Here is a 22,654-nt window from a genome sequence, read left to right as displayed (position 1 = left end):
CCCAGCTATTCAGGAAGGCAGGAGAATCGCTTGAACCCGGGAGGCAGAGGTTGCAGTGAGCTGAGATCGTGCCAGTGCACTCCAGCCTGGATGACAAGAGCAAGACTCAGTGTCAAAAAAAAAAAAAAAAAGAAAAAAGAAACAAACATACAAACAACAACCTGAGACTGCATAATTTACAAGGAAAACAGGTTTAGTTAGCTCTTGGTTCTACAGGCTATACAGGAAGCCTAGTGGCTTCTGCTTCTGAGAAGGCCTCAGGAAACCTTACAATCATGGTGGAAGATGAAGGGGAAGCAGGCCAGTTCTGTATGGCAAGAGCAGGGGGAAGAGAGAGAGAAAGAGGAGGTGCCACATACTTTTAAATGGCCAGATCTCACTCACTCTACAAGAAAAGCACGGAGGGAGTTGTGCTAAACTATTTATGAGAATCTGCCCCCGTGATCCCAACACCTCCCATAAGGGTCCACTTTCAACCTGGGGATTATAATTCAACTTTAGATTTGGGCAGGGACACAGATCCAAACCATATCAGGAACTGAACATTTTAGATAATATTTTGTAGCAACTGTAGATACTGCTCTCCTATTCCTTCCAGGGCTTAATGTTGTTGTTATTTGGTTTGTCATCTATTTACTTGTTTAGTGACTTCAGTGAACTAATTTTGTGAGGTCTGTTTCCCCTACAATGTGTAGCTTATGATGCCTCTGCTCATAATTTTTTCCTCTTGTTTTTTTTTTTTCTCTCTCTCTTATCCTGGCTTCCTAGAGGTTGCACTTGGGTCTGCATAAACCACGTATTGATGAAAAGTTGTGCTTAAGCCCCTTCAATTGGATTGGTTTCACCCTTTACTTTCAGCTGTGAATGTGGTTTGGAGACATCTTTCACAGCTCAGGGTTCAAGCTTGCCCCATGTTCAGTCAGGAACTGACAGCCCAGCGTTTCTTTCTCCAGTCACTCCTGAGAGTGATCAGCCTGGGCATGCATGTGGTCTTCCAGACCACCAGGAAATGAGTGCAATTTTATTTTTAACCCCGGCTTCCTACGAATCCCCTCTGAGTCAGATTAGCTTATTGTTCAGCCATTGCTTGGTCAGAGGTTAGGCTTCAGCCTCCTGCGCTAGTGTGTTTTGCTGATGGATCTGTATGTGGTTTAGGGAATGATTTCAAGTCTGCCACACTTTCCACTCTGATGTCTGCTGTGTGGGTGCAGCCTGGCACGGGAGCACAATATTCTGTGTCCTCAGGGATGACTATAGTCCTAGAACCACTATTCTTGGTTATTTTTTTTACCTGGTTCTCTGTTAAATTTCTGGCCTTACATTTCACTTGATGGCATTAGTATCTAGTCCCTCCTTAATTGCTGGCCACCAAGATTTCCATTATTTTTGCCAACTTCTTCACCATGCTTTCCAAATAAAGTTAGTCCCCTCAGGAAAAGCTGTGGAATTATCCATCCCTAAGGCCTGACTGTCTCCCTGGGCAGAACCTCTGCACCACTGCACCAGATCTGAGGATACGGAAATCAGCCTGTTTCTCCAGGAGTGACATCCTGCTCTGTGAGTGGGCACCGGAGTGGAGTACGGTATCCCTTGATCTCAGGTTGCCCCTCTTAGCATGGAACCCCTGCCCTACCAGGGGGTTAAGGTCCAGCACTCCTAGCCTGCTATGCCTACTGCAGAGCCCTTGCCTTAGGAGGGGGAGCTGAGTGGGTAAAGGGAGTGTCATGGGTTGAAGTGTTATATTGGAATTAAAAATGACATGTTGAAGTCCTAACCCCTAGTACTCCAGAATGTGACCTTATTTGGAAAGAGGAGGTTTGTAGAGGTAATCAAAGTAAAACGAGATCACTAGGATGGGCCCTAGTCCAAGATGACTTGTGTCCTTATACAAAGGGCAACTTAGATGCAAAGACAGACATGCACAGAGGGAAGACAGTGTAAATACACACAAGGAGAATGCCGTGTGAAGACAGAGCGATCCACCAACGAGCTAAGGAGCACCAAACATTGCTGGCAAACCACCAGAAGCTAAGAAAACGCAAGGAAGGATCTCCCTTCATATTTCATAGGGAGCATGGCCCTGTGGACACCTAGCATTCAGAACTGTGAGACGATCGATTTCTGTTGCTTAAGCTCAATTTCCTGGTTTTTTTTTTTTTTTTTTTTTTTTTTGAGACAGAGTCTCACTCTGTCGCCCAGGTGGGAGTGCAGAGGCGCCATCTCCACTCATGGCAAGCTCCGCCTCCCGGGTTCACGCCATTCTCCTGCCTCAGCCTCCCACGTAGCTGGGACTACAGGCACCCGCCACCGCACCAGGCTAATGTTTGTATTTTTAGTAGAAACGGGGTTTCACCGTGTTAGCCAGGATGGTCTCTATCTCCTGACCTCGTGATCCGCCTGTCTCGGCCTCCCAAATTTCCTGGTACTTTCTATGGGAACTGTAGGAAACTCAGTCCTCTCTGCTATAATGGCCTGGAATAGTGATTCTACAACATATAGGGCTGCAGAAAGAAGAGATCCTGATAGCCTATTCCTCCTGTGGTGAAATTGTGGAAGGTTAGACACTGAGGGATGAGGGAGCCCATCTTCTTGGCTGCATCCATCCAGAGTGGAGTATCTGGAGTAGAGTTTCCATCACATGGAGCTGGGGGTGGGGGACGGGAACACGATGTGTCTCAAATGCCACCGACTTGCTGTTCTTACTGAGACATTAATGATCTTCTTGAATGGCTGTTTCTCCATGTGCTCTGTGCCCTTAGAACAATTTCCAGAGACTTTAAACAGTTGATTTTAAGTATCTCTCATCAGTTAAACTGCTGTTTCCCTGGGGAGAGGGTCCACCAAGCTCCTCACACCACCATTCTGGGAGTGACACCTGTTTAATTTTTGGTGGATTAGGATAGGAGATTCAGCTCAGAGAAGACGATCCCACTGCTTTGTGTCCCCCTCCTCCTGGATGAGACCAGAGTCCTCCCCCTACTTACAGTGGAGACAACCAACCCCGAGACCTGCCTCCCTGCCCCCACAGAGCAGCAGACACAGGAAGGCAGAGGAGAGCTCCTGACCCTCATCACACAGCCGAGGGCTTGGCATTGGTGGGACCCCAGAGGGCACCCAGAGCAGATCACTTCTGTGGGGCAAGTGGCCAATCGCAGGTAAAGGAGAGCAGTGGGAGGGAGAAGGGATAGGGCTTGGGGACCCTCAGGTTTCCCCCCAACACCGGGACAGAGCAAGGAAATGGGGTGGCAGGACAGAGGTCTCAGAGCCAGGGCCCCTGCTGGATATAAACAGCCTCCCCGTGGATGCTCATTAAATCGTATTTTACTCGCATGAAAGACACTCTTTCCCGCAGCCTGCCCCATTGACATGGAATGGTTTATTTAAATCGGATGTAAAGAGTAGAAAGAGACAGATTACAAACCCCATGCGTCCACTGGCCTCAGAGACGGGAAGTCTGCCCATTCCCCCAGGTTTTCCTGGTCCTAATCTCCTCTGAAAGTTGAAGGTTCTTGCTGGTGTCCCCTAACTGTTCCAGGGACACTGTCAGCTCATGGCATCGTGTTGTAGACCCTGTAGTTGTCCTTCTGCGTGATATGCAGCTTCCAGGGAAAGAGACGCTTCTGGGAGGGGAGGCCGCGAGCCTTCCGTACCATAAGCACCACGTCTTCATCCGACAGCAGCCGAACCAGATCCCCCTCAGCGTCCCGGTAATTCAGGGCGATGTCCTCCCTCTGGAACTCCCGCCTGCATGGGAAAAGTCAGGGATAATCAAAGAGCCTAAGCATGGAGTAGGGGTAGGAAGAGGGGGTAAAAAAGTTTTATGTCCTGAAGCCAGGAGTGAGAAAAGATCAGAGCCTGACACAAGCCTGTGTCATCCAAATAATCCAACCTCCCATTGTACAGATGGGGATATCGAGGCCTAAAAGGGAGAAGAGGCTGGGTGTGGTGGCTCACACCTGTAATTCCAGCATTTTGGGAGGCCGAGGTGGGCGGATCACCTGAGGTCAGGAGTTCGAGACCAGCCTGGCCAACATGATGAAACCCTGTCTCTACTAAAAATACAAAAATTAGCTGGACGTGGTGGCATGCACCTGTGATCCCAGCTACTCAGGAGGCTGAGGTAGGAGAATCACTTGAACCCGGGAGGCAGAAGTTGCAGTGAGCTGAGATTGCACCACTGTATTCCAGCCTGGGCAACAGAGTGAGACTCCATCTTAAAAAAAAAAAAAAGAGAAGAGACTTTCACAGGAAATTAGTGGCACAGCCTGAAGTGTCTTGTGTATAAATGTGCTAAAAGCTTAAGAGTTGTGAAGAAGAATAGGTTTGACTGGGCACAGAGTAGGGCCGTATAAAGCCTCAGAGAGAAACCTGTGTGAGGCTATTGAGGAGAACCTTGTAAGGACAGGAACTGTCTGGCCTGGGTGCAGGTAGATGCGCATCCTTCTACTTAGCTGGTGTACATAGAAATTGATCTGAACTTTCTACCAGTAGTTTGACAACGTGGGCCAGAAGGCTACGAGACTTGCAAATGCTTTAATCCCCAAATCTACTTCTTGAGCATCATTACAAGGAAATGATCAGATAAGTCATCAAATAGGTGAACTAAGATGGTCTGTACAACGTTGTTTAGAGTAGTAAAAAAGTAGAAGAAATCCTAAGAGGCCAGTAAAAGCACATGGCCATATTAATGATGTAGCCACAGAAAGGTTTTGTGCAGCCAAAGTAACTTTTGTGTGTGCATGTGTGTATGGGGTGTAAGTACTAAAGAAATCTGAGTGTACGTCACTAACAAGGGGGGTAAAAATATGAGGTGATTTCACTTCTTCGTATCTTTCTGACATGATTACTGACATTTCTTTTATATATATATATATATAATGAGTTGGTACAACTTTTACAGTCAGAAATGTAACAGTGCGATTACCATTCTGTAAAATAACTGTCCAGCAATGTCCTGGACCTGGGGCAGGTAGTGAGTCCCTGAGGGTGGATGGCTCAAGTCCAAGGCTTTTAGCCAGAGAGACTTTAGCTCCAGCTGCAGATCCGGATCTGAACCCACAACTTGTGTGAGCTCAGCCAAGTCCCCTAACCAATCTGCGGCTTCTCCACTCGTCTCTAAAGTGAGGAGATGCTACCTAACCTGTAGGGCTGGGCTATGGATAAAACGAGAAGACAAAGTACATGCAAAACCCCAGCACCTTCATACTAGGGCTTAACATTTCTCCCTGCGCTCTCTTCTCCAGAGTGTCGGACTCCCCAGCCCCATTCCCAGTCCCTCACCTCGTGAGCTCCAGCAGGTCTTTGAATAGGGGAGTGCTGCTAAGATCTTCCTCCACTGCGATGTCCCTAAGGGGGTGACAGGCTGGGGTAAGGGGGTGACAGGCTGGGGTAAGGAGGCATTAGGCTGGAAGTGGGGTGTGGGGTGGGGAAAAGAGGAATGAGCCTGGGAAGGCCACCCCGGACATTCATGCCTCAGCATTGTGGCTCATCTGGGAGCCACTGGGGGCTTTGGAGTGGGAGAGGGACCCAAGAGAGGGTGATACAAGGGGTGGTGGTGGTAGGGATGGCAGGAAGGCTGGACAGGCCCCTCCTTCCCAGGCCACAAACTTGACGGTGCTGATAGTGTCTTCATAGTAGTAGCAGCGCAGCCAGTTGGTGGGGTCGTCCTCCTCAGGGAAGTCTTTGAGGATCTTCACGAAGGAGAGAGGGAAGATGCCTGTGGCTCCCCGGACAGTGCCCTGCAGAGGAAGAGAAGGGATGCCAGGCTGGTGAGAGGAGAGGCAGCAGAGCCACGCCTCGGAGCCCTCAGCCCCGTTCTAATGATGGGGAAAGGCAGACGAGGTCCCGGTCTTCTTCTGTAGAGGGAAGAGAGAAGGTGAGGAAGTTCACTGAGTTGGTCACTTCCAAGAAGGCTTATATTTGGGTTTTACAATATGTCAGAGTCTGGATTTATATAGAAAGCTGCTTTTGTCTCACTCATTCGCTCATTCATTCAACAAAGACTTCTTGAGAACCAGCCACTTGACAGGCTCTGGGCTCTCAAAATAGATAAAAGTCCTTGGGCCTGGTGCAGTGGCTCACACCTGCAATCCCAGCACTTTGGGAGGCTGAGGTTGGCGGATCACCTTAGGTCAGCCTGGCCAACTTGGCAAAACCCCGTCTCTACTAAACATATAAAAATTAGCCGAGCATGTTGGCGCATGCCTGTAATCCCAACTACTCGGGAGGCTGAGGTGGGAGAATCACTTGAACCCACGGGGTGGAGGTTGCAGCGAGCCAAGATCGCGCCATTGCACTCCAACCTGGGCAACAAGAGTGAAAATCTGTCTGAAAAATAATAATAATAATAATAATAATAATAATAATAATAATAAATAAGTCCTTGCCCCCACGGAGTTTCCAGTACGATGGGGAATGACAGGGTGTGCGCGCTGTGAACAATGACCTTCCCAACGAGTCCAATGGTGGCAGGTGTTACAGACGAAAATAAAACACAGAAGGAAGAGGATGAGGGATGAGGAAGGCCCTGCTGCTGATCCCACTTACTCATTCATTCATCAGATACAACTGTGCCTCTGCTCTAGACCAAGTAGCCAGAAATCAGACCCAGACCCGGCCATGGCCTGGGCTTTGGGCACGTGTTCTGTTCAGCTTCACAGCAACCCTACAGAAGACGGATTATTTACATGCCATTTTGCAAACATATTAACCAAGGCTCAAGGTGGTTCCTTCCCTGCCCCTGAGGCCAGAAGTTAGCTAGCGAACTGATAAGTAGGACTTTCCGGAAAACAGGAAGGCAATACATGTTTTCTATTTCTGGAAAGTGACCCAGAGATACTCCTCAGGCAGCTGTAAAAGCCCTGAATTCCTGAGATGGAGATCTATGATTAGGGTAAAATGGAAACTGCTAAACTGGCTAAACCAGTGGCTACTACTAGCTCCTCTCCAAGGCCTGGACGCCTTGGTCCCTTGGAGGGACCCAACCCAACTCTTAGAGGTCCTGGGACCCCTGGGGGCTGACCCTGCCTCTGGGTCTGTCCCAGAACCTCCCTCAGGCACTCCCCACAGGAGCACTAAGTCTGAAGACAGGACTGGCCCCAGGCCAAGGCCCAACACAGCCACTTCCCACCTCCACTCACTGAGTGAGAACAGAGCCCTTCTGTGGGCCACGCTGGGACAAAGCAGTGACCGGGAAAGGCCCTGGCTTTGAAGTTTCATTTAGGTCTCCTAACGACCCTAGTGCCTGGCCAGGAGCCACACATTCAGGCTCTGGGGCGAGCCCTGGCCATTATCACCTCCTTTACCCCTTCCAGGAAGCCGATGAAGAAACATTTACAGAAAAGGAAACCACAAGTTTGAGCAAGTTTCCAAAGGTCCACAAAGCTAGTGAAAAACAGAGCTAGGAAATGGCCCAAACAGGCTGACTCTGAGTTCGCGTTCTTCATCAGCAGCTTTTATTGCTGCAGGCAGGGTGTGTACTGCTGTCCCATATTACACAAGTGGCTGCGATTTTGCCGCTCAGGAGCAAATTATCTGGAGAGCTATGTGGTTGCTGCAACTTAGCAGTGCTGCTGGCATCTAGTGGAGAGGCCGGGGATGTTGCTGAACACCCTGCAATGCTCCGGACAACCACACAAGGGACCATCTGGCCCCAATGTCAATAGTGCCCCTGCTGAGACACCCATTGCAGACCAAGAAACTAAACTCAGTAGGTGAACTTACTTGCCCTAAGCAGCCCATTTTTCAGGGTCAGAACCAAAGACAAGTGCATGAGCTCCAGAATGTTCTGCTCCCATCGAACATCTGCCTCCCCAAAGGCTGTATTCCCACAGGTTCCCCAACCTGCCTGGATCTCCAGGACTATCCTCAGATAGCATCTCTTCCCTGAGGCCTTCTGAGATGGTCCTCAGTCTCTGAAGCACATAATGCCTGAGGCAACCTCACCTCCAGCCTCACCTCTAATCTCAGCCTAACCTTACCTGCATTCTCACCTCCATCCTCACCTCCAACCTCACCTCCATCCTTATTCCCAACCTCACCTCCAACCTCATCTCTAACCCCACTTCCAACCTCACCTTCATCTTCGACTCCAAACTCACTCCCATCCTCACCTCTAATCTCACCTCCATCCTTACCTGCAAACTCACCTTCCTCACCTCTATCCTCACCTCCATCTTTACCTCTAACCACATCTCCAATCTCACTTCCATTCTCATTTCCATCTTCACCTCTAATCTCACCTCCAATCTCACCTCCACCCTCACCTCCAATCTCACCTCCACACTCACCTCCATCCTCACCTCCAATCTCACCTCTATCCTCACCTCCACCCTTACCTCCATCCTCACCTTCACCCTCATCTCCATCCTCACCTCCAGCCTCATCTCCACCCTCACCTTCATCCTCACCTCCAATCTCACCTCCACCCTCACCTTCATCCTCACCTCCAATCTCACCTCCACCATCACTTCCATCTTCACCTTTAATTTCACCTCCAACCTCACCTCCAATCTCACCTCCATCCTCACTTCTGAACTCACCTCCAGCCAGTCTTTGTTGATCCGACTGAGAAGGAAGATCACATCTCCGGCTTTGAAATTCAGCTCCAGTTTGCTGTTTCCAGTGAAGTCAAATAGAGCCTGAGGAGAAGCGTGCAGAAAGGAGGGAAGGAGAAAACACTCACTGAGTTCCTACAGAAGTGCCTTACATACTTTAGTCTCCCATTTTGCAGATGTAGAAACTGAGGCTTGGGGAGAATAAGCGACTTGTCTGAGGCCATCTCATTTTTTAGTGGAGGAGCTAGGAATTGAACCCATGTCTCCCTGACTCTAGGTTGGGTGCTCCTTCCAGACCTGGTGGGGGTGAGCACACACGGAAGAGTTCGAACTCTCTGGGCTGAGCACCCACCCTGGTCCCCAGGCTTCATCGCAGGCTAGGCCTTGTCTGAGTCATCTCTGCAGGTTCCATGCCTAAGGCAGGGCCGACTCAGAGGAGGCTCAGGCAAACTGACCGGAAGAGCGTACGGATGGAAGCGTTCCCCTCTGGCTCTGAATGCTGATCACATTCCGTCCCCTTAGCAGGGCTCGGGGACGCCCAGTGGCAGAGGCTGAGGTTGTAACCCCTTCCTTCCTCCAAGTGCTCAGCACTCTCCCAGGCACACAGCAGTGCCCAGCAGGAGAGGCCCAGTGGCTGGCAGGTGGGCCAAGGCCGATCGATGCCCAAAGTGTGAGAGCCTGGCCAGCACAGGGGTGGGGTATACCTCTGCTCTCGGAGCTGCCATGCGGTCAACGCTGTTGCCTTGTGGGGATACGCTCTTGCTGTGGAGAGAGAAGAGGGGCTTGTTAGCCCTGCAATTCTCTCAGGGCCCAGCTTCCTGCTTCTGTGTCCAGAGGAGCCCCTTGCAAGGAGCAGGGAAGGCGGGGGAGAGAGAAGATGCTGAAATGTGGCTGCAATTCCTCCTCCAGGTGGGCACACTTGTCCCCAAATCCTCACAACCACCTTGGAGGTAGGGTTGTTCTCCCTTCTTTACGGACCAGGAAGCCAGCTCAGAAAGCAGGTGGGGAAGGGGATATATGCTCATTCCATGCCTTTCACTTGCCAAAGTGTTCAGATTTGTTTGTTTCTCTGCTCCCTACAACCAAGCTCTGATGTAAATGTGACCGTTGTAATTTTTCAGCTGAGGGAAACTGAAGGTTGGAGAGGTGAAGTGCCTTGCTCTGGGGCCTGTGGCTGCCACGTGGCACAGCTGGAATTAAGACACACCTGACTGTGTGCACAGGGGAGATGCTAGGCATGGAGAGGACCCTTGGAGACATTGGTGGGAGTAAGCAGAGGGAGGAGCTGGTGGGGAACTCAGGAATTCCGTCCTGCTTTTTCCAGAATTCTTAGTAGCAGCAACCTGGGCTTTGGAAGTCAAGCAGTCTATGAGTAGCTGAATTTTTGGTGGGAGGGATGGGATTTTTGGAGTAAGGGAGGAGCAGTGTGTCCTGGAGGCCAGCGTGATATAACCAGAGCCACAGCTGGCCCCACGGAGCTCCAACACACCAGGAAAAGGCATTCCCAGAGCTGCTCAGAGAATGTTTGTGGATAAGGCAGCTCTTCCCTCCTCTCTGCCCCCAGTTCTTTCCAGGGACCCAGAGCTTCTGGGTCATCCCCAGTGGTTGCTGTGGCACCAGACTCTCCAGAGTCAATATCCCAGTCCTTGTCTTCCAGTCCTTTTGATCACATTGAAAGGCACACACCCTCTGTCCCTCCAAACCTGAACACTACTTTCTAAACCCATTGAATAAACCAAATCACCCTGGAGTGTCCAGGGATATGGCTGATCTGTATTTTCCTTCTCTCCTTTCGGGGAAAAGAGACGCTTTTCCAGCAGGGACCCAGGGCTTTGGCCATGTGGAAGCCCAGGGGCTGGTCACTTACACTTTCCGGGTGCGCGGGCGGAGCCGGCGGAGTGCCTGGGGCACCTGCTCTGAGTCATAGGGCGACTGGTAAAAGAAGATCCGGACGTCCTCATCCATCAGCACCCAGACTGGCAGGCTGAGCAGGCTCTGTGTGGGTGAGACAGCAGAACCGGTGGCGTAGTCAGCAGAAGGATCTGGACACCCCAGCCCGGATGTCCCATCCCCGAGCCCTGACATCAGCCCTCCTCTCTTTACTAATGCATGTTGCCTGATAACAGAAACACGTTGTTTAAAAAAATAAGAAAACTCAGCATGCTGAAGGTAACACTTCACAAGCTCTGCTCCTGGGTCCAAGGTCAGGAGAGGGACCAGGGGCTTGAGAAGAGTCCCTTCAGAAAAGACTTAAAGTCCTCCAGAAACAGCAATGATGAAGATGACAAGTAACATGACCTGGTGGTGACTTCACCAGGAGGGTATCACATGCATGCCCTTCCTCAAACTCATGGTATCCCATGAGTTAGGATCAGAGAGGTGAAGGGATCTGCCCAAGACCACACGGCCTAGCAGGGGACAGAACTGGGGCACCCAGAGCCATCTGTCACTAAAGGCTACCCAAAGCTCAAGGTGAGACAACAGTCGGCGGGGGTGGGGGCTCCCAAAATAACCCAAATTAACAACAGTTGGTGGCATTGTAGCTTACAAAACGCTTCCTGATACTTTATCTCATATCATAGTTAGGGAAACGGAGGCTCGGAGAGGGAAGTACCTGACCCAGAAGAGCAGAGCTAAGTGGCAGGACCCAGACTTGAGCCTTAGTGTCCTTGTTTCATCCAAGCTGGTTACACCCACCGCGATGCAAAGACCTTGAAGTTGTGAGGACGCAAGCACCCAGCGCCTGGCAGGGTCATCTCACCAAACTCCAAGCACACAGGTCTGGGGACACTGAGGTTGGCTTTAGGTACTGAGGCTCCAGAGGCACCCAGAGCCCTGCAGAGGATCCCATGGGGGCAGCAGGTTGAGGTGGGGTCGGGGAACTTTGTCCGAGAGGAACTGGGGATGCAGAGCCCAGAAAAGGCTGTCATATGGGGACAGCCTGGAAGGTGTTTCAGGAGCCAGAGGCTCCTGGGACCGAATCTCAGCTCTTCCTGTCACCAGCTGGGTGGCTTTGGGCAAACCTGGCTCCAGATGGTCATTCATAAAATGGGGACAATAATAGCCTCTCCCTCGTGGGATTGTGTGAGAATTAAATAAGTAAATATATGTGTAATCCTTAGAACAGGCATATAACAGGTGCCCATCAAAGTTAGATATCATCATTGTTGCTGTCATTTTCATTACAATGAGGCACAGTGGGTAAGAGCTCAAACCCTGGAGTCACAGAGATGTGAGTTCAAATCTCATCCCACCTACCTAACTGCTCTGTCACACTTAACTCACAAGTTATTGGGGAATCAAATAAGATGATTCGTGTATCCATAAACATGTATCAAGAGCTTTCTGGTTGCCAGTCAAAGCTCTTCATGTAGTTCCATGCAGTTGTCATTATCACGTGATTCACATACTTCATGAGAGCAGGGTGAGACCAGTGGGTAGGATTTACGGAGAGTTGGGCTTTTTTCATAGCTGCCCAACAATGGGACAAGCAGCCTGGGTCAGGGCAGAGTGGTAGTGAGCTCCCCATCTCTGAGGGTATGCAAGCACAGGATGGGGTGGCCGTGGCAGAGATTCCTACACTGAATGGTCTCTGACTTCCAGGAACCCAATCTGACACAAAGAGGCAGAGATGAATCCTCTGGGCTGCTGGTTGCTAAGACCAGGTGTGGAATGAGGAGCCCCAGTTCCCCAGCCTCACCTCCTACCTTGTCTTCCTCTTTCCTTCCCTCCCTCCAGAGCCCACTCCCCTATTCTAGCCCAGGGGGAGAAGGGTGGAGCCTCAGCCACCCTGAAGGAGCAGCTGGAGCCCACTCAGCTTCCCTCCCTCCCTCTTCCCTGCTCAGAGCCCAGGATTCCTGCAGCTACCTGCACTCTCCTCCTTCCTCCCACCTCCTCTGCCCTCCATCTGCTCCCTTCCTCCATCAAGAGTCAGGATCTCTCACATTCTGGAAGCAGGTTCACAGTTTACAAAGCACTTTCTCATCCTGTTCTCAACAGATCCCAACTTCACTCCGGTGATACTAGAGGGCACTGCCCCATTTCACAAGTGTGAAAACCAAGGCCTAGAGAGGATGGGCAACTCACCCCAAATCACCCAGCCAGTCAATGTCAGAGTCAAGACTAAAGGACCCTATAGTCCAGTGCTCTTCAGCCGTGAGGACGCCTCTGGGCTGGGAGGAGGGCTTCCCTTGCCAGCTTCCTGAGGTCGCTATCAGGCCTCTAGTGATGGTGCACTCACTGCCACCTCAGGAGGAACACTGCCCCTTTCCTGGATGGCTCTGGCTGGTGGAAGTCCTTTCCGGACCACCTTGGACTTTGCCTTTAAGATACTCCTTCCTCTATGCTCCCATCTCATAGAGATGCAGAGTTTGCAGGTCGGAGAATACAGAAGGATCCCCAGCCAAGACCCATGAGTGTAGCTAAAATCCAGCCCATGCTCAGGTGAGGGAGTGTGTTGCTCCGGAGGAGACCTTCTCTAGTTTGCACAAAGATGCTATATGAGCAACTTGTGGCCTGCTTGGCCACACCCCCATGATGGAGGCACACATATGTCTCCATGTGATCTTATGATCCACCTGTTGGCATTCCCACGGGACAGTGGGTACCTTGGGGGCAGGCTCTGTATGGAATTCACCTTTGTATCTTAACACCTGGCATAGACATTTACCTGTGGGCTTAGAGCATTAAACGAAGATTTGTCAATTCCAAGTGTGGCTCCTGTACCTTCTCCATTGCTCCTGCTCCTATCCCTGGAACCCTAAGGACACATCCTGTTTTTCTCCCCAGACCAGGCATTTAGGGATTGAAGATGGGGCCATCAGAGCCAGAGAGCCAGCTCCAGTTCCCAAAGCCATACACAGGGATGGTACTTGGGCTCCCCCACCAACACTCCATGCCCTTCCACGTGCCAATGTGGCAAGACCCACTGGTACCTTCATGTAGGCGTTGAGGGCAGGTATCCGCATCTCGGCGATCTCCTGTTTCACACCCACGTAGACTTTGGCTGAGAAGAGACAAACAGCTGTCCTAGGAGCCTGGCCCAACACGGCCCCAGGGTTCAGGGCTGCCCCTGCAGGCCAGGAACCCTGGCCAGAGCCCCTTCCCAATGACTCAGCATTCTTCCCTGTTATCTTTTCACAGCGCTGAAGTGGCCACTCTGGCACCACCTAACTGTCATCCTCTGAGTTGTGCTATCACCAGCTGATATTTTTCTTGTCTTACTTTTTTATTTACTGCCTGTTCATCCAAACACACACACACACACACACACACAGACACACACACACGACTCTTAGTTCAAAGACAGCAGGATTTTCGTCTACTTGACTCACAGCTGTACCCCCATCACCCAGGACAGTGGCAACACTGGTTGCACATTCAAGCTGCCCAAGGAGCTTGTAAATATCTCACTGGGTAGCACTTGCCCCAGAACAATTAAAAGAGAATCTCTGGGGGCGGGACTCAGGAACTAGGATTCTTTCCATCTCTCAAGGCACTTCCACATACCACCATAGTTAAGAACCATGGGTCTGGAATCATGCCCAGATGAATTAACGTTTGTTGAGTGGATGAATGAACAATTCCTCAAGCTCAAGGCAGAGTGTTCTGGAGGAAAAGGAAATATGATGGGCTATCAAGAGACAAATGTCTCCTCCAGGTGCCTTCAGGTGGGCGCACTGGTGGAACCATTCACCTAGAGAACCCCCACGAGGAAGCAAGCCTGAAACCTGCCTGGCTCCTGGTGTCTAGGAGATGGACAGAGGTGGTGGTGGTGGCGGTAGGAGGCTCTGGGCTAGCGCTAGACATTTGGGAGTTAGGAGCAAGAAGGTGACAATTAAAGTCCCAGACATGGGTCAGTTTGCCAGGGTGAGTGTTTGGAATGAGAAGACAAGGCAGGGGACAGAGGATGTCCGCTCAGAGGATCCCCACCTTCCAAGGAGCAGCAGAGAAGGTTGATTCTGTAACAGAGAAGCTGAAGGAGTCTCTAGTAAGGTAGGAAGGGTATTGGGAGACACTGGTGCCTCCGGAAGTTGAAGAAAGCTTAACAGAGGAAGGAGTGGGGTGTGAAGATGAGGCTTGGTACTAGTCATGGAAGCCAGAATCGATGGGTCATGGCTCACCTCACCGAGAGGAAATTCTGTGGAGTAGTCAGAGCTAAACCAAGCTGAGAGGATGGCCATGCCAAGGTGAGACAATGCGCGAATGTGATTGCCAAAGGAAGAAGAAAGAGATCTTTGGGGGCCCTGGGGACACGGAGGCTCAGGGAGGCTTGTTGTAAGAATGCTGTTTCATGGCTCAGGATTGTTTAAAGACAGAAGAGGGTTAAGGCTGTGGAGACGCTTAGCAGAGGAAGTTGGTATATCAAGGGGAAGATGAATATACAATGAAAAGGAGGAGTAGATTGTCAGGGGAAAGCCCCAAAAGAGAGAGGAGGGAAAGTAATGGAGCCTGAGAGGGGAGGCTGGCTTAGAGCAGGCAAGACTCCTGGGGGGAGCTTCAAGTTCCTTGGTGGGGCTGGATGAGAAGGAGCGGGGTCATATGCTGAGACAGAGACAGGGACAGAAAAAACAAGCTGGAGGTGGGGTTGGAACCCTGAGGCTTGGGGAAGGGAGACGATGGTCCCTGTCTCTGGCCTGCAGGGCATGAAGAGCACACTGAGACCACCCCCTTGTAACCCATTCGCCACTAAGACCACCCCCTTGTAACCCATTCGCCACTGAGACCACCCCCTTGTAACCCATTCGTGATGGGGTTTCCTCCCGCGGGGCAGGTGCTAAGCAACGAAGGGCTTGGCGCTGTCCAAGGTGGATGTTAGGATCCACCTGGGGAGGAAGGACCAGGAGACCAGGAGGCGAGGGGACTGTTTGTAAGCAGAGGTGTGAGGCTACCCAACTTCCTGGCAGGACAGGGGAAGAAGGAGAGCCACAGGGACGCTAGAAGCCGAGACTATGAAGTCAGAGGGCTGGTCTCGTGGGAGGAAGCTGAGGGCAGGCAGGGAGGTGAGTCAGTGTGTTTAGGGACCAGACTGGGGGATTCCTGTGTCTAACGAAGGGAGGCCGGTTGCTGACGTGCTCCAGACTATGGCCTCCTGGTAATGGACAGCAGGAGCGAGTAGCCACCACTGTCATCAGAGCTCCGGGGCTGTGAGGCTAGAGTGCTTGGGGTGGAAGCCACAATGTGAGGCAGGGGGAGCTGTGCAGGGAGGGCGTGGCAGTCCGTGACTGCTGGGAGTGGGGGCTATAAACTACATAAACAGTTTTCACTGGGGTTGAGATCAAATCACGGAACAGTGTCAAGGGCCATGGAAGGAAGGAGAGTCAGCAGCTCTGCAACAGTAGGACAGGAGTGGCTGCCTACCTGGGAGTGTGGGCAGGGTACAGGCCAGGGCGCTGCTCTTGCTGTCTGGCCCGAAGCGCTCCTCCAGCTTGCTCTGCAAAGCATGGAACTGGCGGTAGCGGCGGTAGATGAGGTACTTGGATCCTCCTTTCGTCTTCACCTCGATGACGAAAACCTAAGGAGGACAGGGGTTGTGGGGAGGGCTCAGGGGCCAGGAGCAGAAGCCAAAAAAAGGCGGAGGGGAAAAGGGGAGGAGGATAAGGATGCAGAAGGGTCTCTGGAGAAGGAGACCCATGTCAAGTCAAAAGGCTGATGCCCCAGAAGCAGACGAGCTTTGCTAAAAAAAACAAAAACAAAACAAAACAAAAAAACTGGATAAAGAGGGGAAGTGAGACCTAGTGTGAGAGGCAAGAGCCCTTGGAAATAGGCCAAACACGCACTCAGTCCCAAGAAATGAGGAGCCATGCCTTGGAGGTCGTGGTGCAGAGTGAACCTACCCCTGACTGTGTTGCGGGTGCAGGATGCCCCCTCCATCTGTGTCTGAATATGACAGGGGTGCTGTGGGGGCAACACTAAAGTCCCTCACCCCCGACTCTCCAGGTGGAGGTTCAGAGGTCAAAGGATGCAATCAGGATTTCTCAACTTTAGTACCATGCTGGGGCCAGACAGCTCTTTAGCGGGGACAGGGCTGTCCTGTGCATGGTGGGGAGTTTAGCAGCACCCTGGATTCTACCCACTAGATGTGAAATAGACCTGCCCCAAGATGCAATAATCAGAATCTCCCAGGGTAATGTCAAATGGGCAAAATTGGTCCTGTTGAGAACCACTGAGATAGAAGTTAAGAGATCAGAGAATTGGAGGTTCAGAGGTCAGAGGACAAGGTTCAGAGGTCAGCTGGGTGGAAATCCAGAGGTTCTAGGGTGAAAGTCCAGGAGTCTCTCTTACAAAGTGACTGGTGAAGCCTCTCTTCTCCTCGATGTCGGCGATGTTGGCTGAGATGGCAACATCATCTGGAAGCTGTTCAAAGTCACTGTGCGTAGCAGAGGAAAAGAAATCCTGGTTATCACCCTGATGTATTTTGTGGGCCCACCGGATATGAGGTAGAGTGCAAAGCAAACCGATGTTGTGGATCCAACATTCGTCTCTTAGCACCCCTTCCCAGGCCAGGTCCTGCCACTGACCCTGGGAATATGGAGATAACAAGACACAGTCCAGGCCTTGAGTGTAGGAATAGGAGGCTGGCGGCCTTACCGAGTGTAGGAATGGGAAGCTGACAGCCATGTTGAGTGCAGGAATGGGAAGCTGGCGGCCACGTTGAGTGCAGGAATGGGAAGCTGGCAGCCATGTTGAGTGCAGGAATGGGAAGCTGGCAGCCACATAGCAATAGCCAAATTATAGTCTAACACATTGCTATCAATTGCACCATGATGGGTCTGAGCCAAACATCACCATCCAGCTCCTGTTTTCCAGCCTCCCTTGCAGCTAGGAGCAACCATGTGACCCGTTCTGGCCAATGAGACCTAAGAGGAGGCCTGGTGCAGGGGCCTCCCCAGAGTGCTCACATGTCATTGCCTTTTTGAGGATTTCCCCAACCTGGGCACAATTAGGCAGTCTCTCTATGGGGCACTCCCCAGAGGGCTTGCTTTTCTGATCCCAAGGGATGAACAAGCTCAGCATGGTCTCCCCCTTTGAAAGCAGTCTTGAAGCAAGTGTGACACTCAGACCTACAGCAGCTATGTTGTCTCCGTGAAGCAAGACACGAGAAAGGCCGAAGGAATCTCTGGGGTGCTAGTCCTGATGTCACTGGCCTACAGAACCAACTATGGCTTACCTCTGGACTTTTTTTTTTTTTTTTTTGAGACAGAGTCTTGCTCTGTTCCCCAGGCTGGAGTACAGTGGTGTGAGCTCAGCTCACTGCAACCTCTGCCTCTCAGGTTGAAGTGATTCTCCTACCTCAGCCTCCCAAGTAGCTGGGATTACAGGGGCAAGCCACCACACCCAGATGAGTTTTGTATTTTTAGTAGAGATGGGGTTGCACCATGTTGGCCAAGCTGGTCTCAAACTCCTGACCTCAAGTGATCTGCCTACCTCGGCCTCCCGGGACTTCTTGTTAGGTGACCAAATAATCCCCTGTTTGTTTAAGCCATCGTCATTTCCTCCATTCCCTGCAGCCTAATGCATTTCCAACAGACACATTACCGATTTCTTGTTGTTCCTAAGTTATAATTAGGAGAGGCTGGGTACTATTTGGATGTGGAGGTAAAAGAAAAGGCACTGTCAAGAGTGACACCCACACTTCTGGCCAGGATGTGGGGGCCAGGGTTGATGGACTCAGTTTGGGGCATGCTGATTTGAGAGGCCTGTTGTATAGCTCAGGATCTCAGCAAGGGAGGTCTCAGCTATAAGGGGTGAGGTAGGAATAATCTTCTGCCTGTGGCTTGTGGCTAAGACCCCCACTCCTGACACAGTGAAGAGTTATCAGGGAACAGAGGAGGGGTCTGAGAGGGACAGATAGGGGAAGAGGAAACAGACTTCCAAGGAGTGGGAGAAAGCACAGCCAGGAGTCTCTGAGGGGTCACTGAGTTCAGTCACTTGGAGACAGACAAGGAAAAAACAAGAAGTAACTATGATTCTTCTGGTGCAGCAAGTGGGAAACGGGAGAGAGTGGCAGGGGTGGCAGTGGTGGGGGGATTGCAGGGGCTGCCAAGTCCCAGGCCCCAGAGCTGGCTGGGACCTCAGGAGTCTACACACCCTAGTCCCAGTCCACGCCGGACCCACATGACCTGGAATCCGAGGCTGCATCAGAACTCAGGGGGCTGCCACCCGGAGGTGATTCAGGGTAGCAGTGGGCAGGTAGTGGAAATCCCCCCGCCCAGCCCCACTCACTTTCTACACATGCTCCCTCGGGGACACCCTTGGGAGAAGCTTCCTCCTCCACTTTCTCCCCTGAGGCTGTGCTTGTCCTGGGTAATTTCCTCTGCAATATGATAAGGTAGGAATGTGGGGGTGGGGGGCGCACAGGAAGGAACGTGAAGGGTAGAAACGGCCCTGAGCAGGGCGGCAGGCAGGTTGGGTAATAAGAACGACAGCTACCTATTTCCTGAGGTCACCAGGTGCTCTTCTAAGACAGTGTCACCTTTGTACAGATCAGGAGACTGAGGCATGGTAAGATTAGCCCAAGTAAAGTCGGGAAGCTGGGATTTGAGCCCAAGCAGTAGTAGTCTGGCTCCAGAAATCTGTTACCGAACACTGCCATACTACCCCGCACTCTGAGCCTCCCGGCAACTTGCTGTGTGAACTTAAAAAAAATCCCATCCCTTCTCGGCCTGTGTCCCCATCTAAAATAATTATAATTTTAGCAAACCTGTATGTGGCACTGCCTGTGGGCCAGACACTGTTCTAAGCCCATTAAGACATATGGGCTCCTCAGATCTCATAGCTCCAAGGAGAAAGGAAGGGGATGCTGGACACTAAACAGATAATGACATAATTCAAATGGGCATAGTGTTGGGAAGGAAAAGCACATGGCGTTTTGAACTATAACAGGAGCCTGGCCATTATTACATTCCCTCAAAGAATCAGTCACACAGCAGACAGGAGCGATTGGGAGCAGGAGCTTGTACTATGGAGGCTCATGTGCTGTCAGAGGGCGACCTTGGGCTGAGGGTGGTCAAGGAGGGCTTCCCAGAAGAAGCAGCGCCAGTGGTCAGCCAGGAAAAGCAGAGAGGAGTTGGTGCCAGGATGGCATGAAAGGCCTTTCAGGCAGGGGGAACAGCAAGTGCAAAGGCCACAGCTGTGCAAGAGGGGCAAGTTCAGGGAACTGCAGGGAGCTGAGCACGGCTGGAGCACAGAGCGGGAGGCGGGATATGATGAGAGACCAGCCGGAGAGACAGGCAGGGCCTGCTCATGAGGCGCCTTGATGCCTTGCAGACGCATTGGCAGATGCTCGAGGCACAGTCACAGCATTGGGGACAAGAAGATCAAGCTCCCTTGAGAAGATTTCTCCCTGTGCTCCGCTCCTTCCCTCCTCTGTAAAATGGGGACAGGAGAAGAACTTACGTCTCCGGGTAGTCCTGCAGTCCTATCTGTAACAAACACAGCCCTACAATCCCCACAAGGGCAGGGACTCTGCTCACCCTACGTCCCAATGCCCAGAACAGAGCCCGGCATACAGTAGGTGCTCAGTACTGCTCAATACACGGCCACTACTCTCGTCTGCATTTATGGAGTTTTTTGATGGGCAGCATGAGAATGGCCTGGCTGCCTGCAGGGCAGGCAAGAAGAGCAGCAAACCCAACCGGAAGTCCCCTGGAGTATCCGCTCCCTTAGGGACCTCACCCAGGCCCTGCTGAGCCAGGACATTCTGCCTCAAGACACACTCGCGTAGTTCACGGACTTTGGAGCCTGGCCTGGGGGAGGCTTTGAAGCCTGACCCGGGGGAGGCTGAGGTTGGAAGAATCCTTGGAGGGCAGCCAGGGCAGGTTTTCTGGCACCTGGCACACAGGAGGTGCTCAAAGCATGTCTGTTGGAACCGAACTTGCCACCCCTGAGGCAGCCCTCCCCATCTTTGGATGTCTCGCCTTGGTGTTCTAGAAAGTGCTGCTGCGCAAACCTGTGCCCTCTCCTTGTACTCTCTGCTTTGACCTCAAGCAGAACAATCCAGGCTCACTTTCAGATAAGGCCTTCGAGGTACAGGAAGACCCGTGCCCCCAGTACCTGGCTCAAGGCCTCATGAAAAGCAGTCCCTCTCCGTCTGAGGGCGAAGGCAGCTGAAAGGGGACAGGGAGCGGGGGAGGGAGCACACAGTCCTGCTGGCCAGCTCTCAGCGTCATCCCCTGAACCCTGTACCCCGGAAAGCAGGAAGTGCCCAAGCCTCAAACAGCTGCTGTTTCCGGAAGGTTCGAGTTTGCGTGCGGCTGGGTCCGCCAGGAGCATGTGTGGGGAGGAATTGAGGTCGGACAGCCTTACCCAGCTCCTGCACCCTGCTCTGAGGCTCAGGAAGGCCACACGGGCTCCCCTCTAAGCATTTCCTTCTGCTGCCCTTGCCCCCGCACACCCCTCAGGTTCTACTTCCAGCCCCTGGCCCCACCGTGGGCCTTCTGTTCCCCGCGTAGGCCCACACCAGCCTGGCCTGTCTCTGGTGACCCCGAGTGGCCTCCACCTAGGTAACAGGGGTCACCTGCTGTTCCAGTCCAGGGGGTGCAGGGGCCAGGCTCTGTGTCCTCAGGGACCCTGTAGCTCAGAGCGCAGACCTAGCTACTAAGGAAAAATTCTGAAAATGCTTCCCAAGCGACGAGGCTAGACGCTGGTGAGGCTGTGCTCCAACCCCTAGCCTTGCCAGTCACTCTCTGTGACCCTGAGTAAGTCTCTTATCCTCCCTGGGCCTCAGATTTCTAAATTGTACAATGGCAAGGTTGGACTAGAAGAATCTAAGACATTTTTCACCTCAAAGATCCATCCATCCATTCATTCATTCATTAATTTAGCAACATTTATTGCACCCTTGGTCCTGGTGCTCAACAGGGACGAGCTACCTTCTAGGGATACGGCAGTGATCAAAACAGACAAAACGTCTCATGGAGCTTGCTTCTCATGGGGTAGCCAATGATAAAGAAAAAAATAATAAATGAGCATGTAATATTATTCTAGTAATATAAGAACTAGGCAGAAAAGGGAAATAGGGCAAAGGGTCAGAGAGCAATGAGGAAGGCTTCTCAGAGGAGGTGACATTTGAGGCAAGCCCTGATTAGAGGAAGAACAAGCCAGATTCTGTGAATTCTGTTTGCACAAAAGATGGAAAGTCATTGCTGATTCCCATGTGAGGCAAAGGGCCCCAGTCTGGGACCCAGGACACCTGCATTTCTCTCCAGACACGGCCAGTCACGCATTGTGTGACCGTGGGCAAGTCACTCCCACTCTTGGAGCCTCGGTGTTCTCATTTGTGTCTGAGGGTGGTGAGCCACAGCTCAAAGTTTCCTTAAAGCAGTTCTGAGAGGCTGCATTTCTGAGTATTTGGGTTCTGACTCAACCCCAGCCTCTCATGTTGATCAGAGACTGCAGAAGGACTGGCCTTTTTCCCCAAGGCCTATCAGGAGCAGTGAGAAGGCCCGGGGGCGGCCACATCCCGGCACTCACCTCTCGGCCCGCAGCTGCTGGGCCACAGCCATGGTGGGCGATGGTCCCAGGGAGCAGGTGGAGAGTCTCGCCCAGCCAGTCCCAGGCTGAGTTCACCTCTCACTTCCTCCAGCCACCCTGCGTCTCGTCTCAGCCTGCGGTCCTGGGAGTCCCCAGGAGGTGCCTTTGGGGAGGCTCAGGCCTGCTTTTCTCCACTCTGGCAGAGGCTCCTCCTCCAGGCTTTCTGGGCCTAGCCTGTGACCCACACTTCCTCTTACCTCACCTCCCAGCTGCACAGAAATTAAGGAAGTGGACCCTCGGGTGCCAGGTTTGCAGGAATCCACTTCCTTGATGCCAGTCCTTGGCACCAAGCCTCAGTTGGGTATCAGAAGCCTTGCTCCATCAGAGATGGGGTCCCAGCCATCGGGGGTCTTGTGACCTTGGGGAGTCACTTCTCATCCTCTGACCCATCAAACCCAACCCTTGTTCTCTTACTGCCAAGCCTTTGCCCAAACTCTTCCCCAGGCCTGGAATGCCAGTCTCCATTTTCCTGTGATCCCTTAGGCCCAGAGTATATGCCACCCCCTCCAGGAAGCCCTCCCGGTTCCTCTGGCCTCTGTCGTCCTAGAGTGTGAAGTTTGGTTTGT

The 22,654-nt window shown here is 52.0% G+C and overlaps 1 protein-coding gene across 1 annotated transcript; it reads right to left on the bottom strand.

Moving 5' to 3' along the window:
- Positions 1 to 3,354: 3,354 nt before the first annotated feature.
- NCF4 (neutrophil cytosolic factor 4) lies at positions 3,355 to 22,262 on the bottom strand. The gene is made up of 10 exons (XM_017856902.1): positions 22,029 to 22,262; positions 16,839 to 16,923; positions 15,915 to 16,068; positions 13,490 to 13,560; positions 10,423 to 10,550; positions 9,260 to 9,317; positions 8,541 to 8,639; positions 5,608 to 5,738; positions 5,281 to 5,346; positions 3,355 to 3,744 (listed from the first exon to the last, which is right to left on the bottom strand). Exons 1-10 carry the CDS (start codon positions 22,058 to 22,060, stop codon positions 3,549 to 3,551), a joined length of 1,020 nt encoding a protein of 339 aa, XP_017712391.1. The 5' UTR covers positions 22,061 to 22,262; the 3' UTR covers positions 3,355 to 3,548.
- Between the last annotated feature and the right edge of the window lie 392 nt (positions 22,263 to 22,654).

This window comes from Rhinopithecus bieti, unplaced genomic scaffold (genome assembly GCF_001698545.2).
Source record: "Rhinopithecus bieti isolate Rb0 unplaced genomic scaffold, ASM169854v2 scaffold_42532, whole genome shotgun sequence".
Classification (NCBI taxonomy): Eukaryota; Metazoa; Chordata; class Mammalia; order Primates; family Cercopithecidae; genus Rhinopithecus; species Rhinopithecus bieti.
Note: the sequence above shows the minus strand (reverse complement) of the source record. Positions and strands in the feature narration are given on the sequence as shown.